Here is a 3,458-nt window from a genome sequence, read left to right on the forward strand (position 1 = left end):
TGGATATAGTGTGCAGCAGTGAGAGGTTCACGTTCAATGACTGGAGATGTTGTATCTGGTACAATACCAACAAGTTATAATAAACACACCTGTAGTACACTATTGGTTACTTGTGCAATACTTCAGGCTCACATTCATAAGATTTTTCTACGAAACAAATGAAGACTGGACGGGCAAAAATGGGAACCACCTCCAACATTGACAAAAGGAAATTAAGTATTTGGTACCATCCCCAGTGAAATGCTTGATACCAATTCAATGCTCCGGTAAAGTAATTATTAGAGATGCATTGAGTGATTGTGAAATCAGAATGTATTACAGAACTTAAAACATGGCCTTTATTGGCTAAAGGTAAAACTGGTCAATGTGTCTTCTGAGATATACCATGTAAATTTGGAGAAGTGTCAACTTCTGATATCATTTTTATTTATTCATCTTACAGGGTCAGTGCTAATTTCCTTTTGTTAATCAACATTTCTTTAAATGTGCCAGACTTAGCCAAGTAGTTATTTTTCACCTGAGGTCCCTGGAGAGATTTTGATAGTCACCCTGCCTCACCTGCCGCCTCCACTTCAGACAGCTTATGAATATGACTCCGGGTTACTGTGAGACTAACCAATACATTTTGATTCATAAAAAATCATAAAAATTAAAATGCATACAAAGGGATTTGAAAATATATTTGTAATTACATTTCACCACCAGCTAGATAAAAAGAAGAGTCAATAAGAAATGGTACTTGAAAACATACTGTATGGCATCATATGGTGTTTCAAATATAATGTCTGGGTTGTTGTAGAAAAGTTATTTTATAACGTCAAAGACATAAGTTAATTTAGCTTTTGTATAACCATTTTATAAATATTTTGCATTGAATTAATACATTTCATCCATTTTCTTGTGAAAGTTTAGCCTTTTTTTATTATTGATATAGGTGTATATTACAATGTTACATTCTTATATTAAAATAACATGCCGGTGACATTTGTCTGTGGATTCATGAATGAATTACTTGAACATTTTTCCCATTATAAAATTCAATGCTGAAATCATTTCACTTCCTCAGATCCCACATTATTCAGAGTTGCAATTTTTACCATTTTGTTAGAGTATTTTTTGCAAAATTGTTAGACACTTCATCTTTTTCTGCCACCGGCCAACAGTTTATAACAGAGCACATGTTTACATATGTTTCTTAGTTTGGACATTTGCAGTCCGTACATGACAGGGTTCATTAGTGGCTGTATGATGAGAAAATACAGTGACAGAATAATACGCAGCACACTGGGAACACCGCTCATATCAAATCTACTCTGAAGTATTTCAAAGCTGCAGCCAAAAGAGAAGTTGAGGAGGGAAACAAGGTGAGGTGTGCAGGTACTGAGAGCTTTCTGTCTGGTCTGTTTGGAGCCAGAGAAACACACTCTGAGGATCCTCATGTACGAGAAGAGGATTGGAAGCACCGTGACTAAGATTGAGAGAGAAACTGAAAAAAGTCCATAAATGTTGTTCACCTGAGTGTCAGAACATGCCAACTTCACAACAAGGTGGTTGTTACAATACAAACTGTTAATGATGTTTCCACAAAGTGTCAAACGGAGGTTTAAAGATAGGGTTATCAAGAACTTCACAAAAGAGTACAACCAAAGCAGAAACCAGGTCCATTTTCGAAAACACCAACGTACCGGCCAGATGTGCTGAAAAGCCTTGAATGTGCGGCACCGGGTCGGGTCAGGTGTCGTGGCGTCGTTGAGGCGGCGGCAATCCCCACACGGGCGCCAACCGCCGTTCGGCTTGGGAACGACGTGCAGAGGAGAGGCCCAAGGACTGTCAGAACGGCGGACGATACCCAGGCGTTCCATGGTTGAAAAATCCGCCCTCGCTACTGCAAGCTTAGAAGGGTTCAACCGCCGGGCCCTAGAGTAGACTGGGGGACCCTCAGTGGTGACGTGGTGCTCCACCCCATGCTTGGTGGCGAGCGCGGAGAAGGTGGGTTATGTCAAGTCTGGAAATTCAGCCAACAGCCTGAGAAAAATGTCCGCACCCGACAGCGAGCCTGACAGCCCGTCGTACGCTGCCTTGCCAAGTGTACACACGAGGGAGGAAAACGTCAAGGCATCAACCAAGCGTTTATTTTTAACGTCCACCAGGAGTCCGTGAGCACATAAAAAGTCTGCACCGAGGAGGGGAAAATAAATGTCTGCCGTCACAAAATCCCAGTTGAACCGCTGTCCTCCAATACACAAACACACAGGCCTGACGCCGTACGTGCGAATGGGGCCGGCATTAGCCGTCGTCAACCACGGTCCATGTCCCCCACGAGCGACGTATTCACTCGAAGCAGGAACTTCACTCCGTTGAGCTCCTGTGTCACACAGAAACAAGCTTCCTGAGACTCTGTCGCTGACGAAGAGAAGCCTGCTCGTGCCGCCAAAGCTCAGGGCCACTACCGAGCGCTGGCTCCCCTGTTTCCCGGAGGCTTGTAGCTGCAGGGAGCGACACACTTCTTCGCGCTGGCCCCGAACCGCGCGTGGTAAAAACACTCTCTTGTGTCTCCACGCCGGCTTATTACTGTCGCGTCCAGCCTCCCCCAAGCCTTCTTATCTGTTGAGGGGGCGCTGAGTGTCACAGCTAGCGCCTCTGCACCGGGCTGCTGGGTAGCCAAGAAAAAACGGTAGGCCTCTTCAGCCAATGCACGGGGCTCCATAATGGACGTGTTGGCTAGCGCCGTCTGAACCTGGGAAGGCCATAGGCGCAGGAACATCTCCATGAACAAAACCCAAGGGTCTTCCCCCCCTAGCAGATTCAGCATTTTCTCCATCAGCTGAGATGGCTTGCTGTCCCCTAGGCCTTGAATGTCAAGAATCTGGCGGGCCCTCTCCTTAGCAGATAAGCTAAATGTCTTAAGGAGAAGGGCCTTAATCGCCTCATATTTGCCATGGTGCGGGGGGTCTGCGATAAATCCCACCAACCTGGATGACGTGGAGCTTCCCATTGCTGCTACCACGTGGAAATATTTCAAATCCCTGTCACGGACTTGTCGGCAGGCAAAGTGTGCCTCCACGTGTGCGAACCACGCTGCAGCGGCATGCTTCCAAAACTCCGGCAGTTTAACAAAAACACCGCGATCAGCCATGTTCATTGAGTCTTCGGAAACTTTCTCGAAAACTTCGGGGTCACCAGTGTAGAGCCGATGAAAGGGAGTCAGAGGCGGTGTGTTCAATATGGAATTCCACACTTTATTATCCATTAATAATCAAGACAAGGTAAGTACACTTGCTGCTCTGCATGTCAAGCTAGCATGAATGACACCAAACCCCGGTGCCCTCACTAACGGGTCCGGGTTGCAACACAATCATCTCAACGGTGAATTATGTCCCATAACGTCTCACCACAATGTATGCATATTTATTGCCTCATTTCAGAATTTATTTCATAGGCATATTTATTTATATATG

The 3,458-nt window shown here is 45.2% G+C and overlaps 1 protein-coding gene across 1 annotated transcript; it reads right to left on the bottom strand.

Moving 5' to 3' along the window:
• Nucleotides 1-1,136: 1,136 nt before the first annotated feature.
• Nucleotides 1,137-1,862, bottom strand: LOC104955905 (olfactory receptor 51G2-like). The gene has a single exon (XM_010783302.1). It carries the CDS (start codon nucleotides 1,860-1,862, stop codon nucleotides 1,137-1,139), a length of 726 nt encoding a protein of 241 aa, XP_010781604.1.
• Between the last annotated feature and the right edge of the window lie 1,596 nt (nucleotides 1,863-3,458).

Source organism: Notothenia coriiceps, unplaced genomic scaffold (assembly GCF_000735185.1).
Source record: "Notothenia coriiceps isolate Sejong01 unplaced genomic scaffold, NC01 NC01_scaffold00025013, whole genome shotgun sequence".
NCBI classification, from domain to species: Eukaryota; Metazoa; Chordata; class Actinopteri; order Perciformes; family Nototheniidae; genus Notothenia; species Notothenia coriiceps.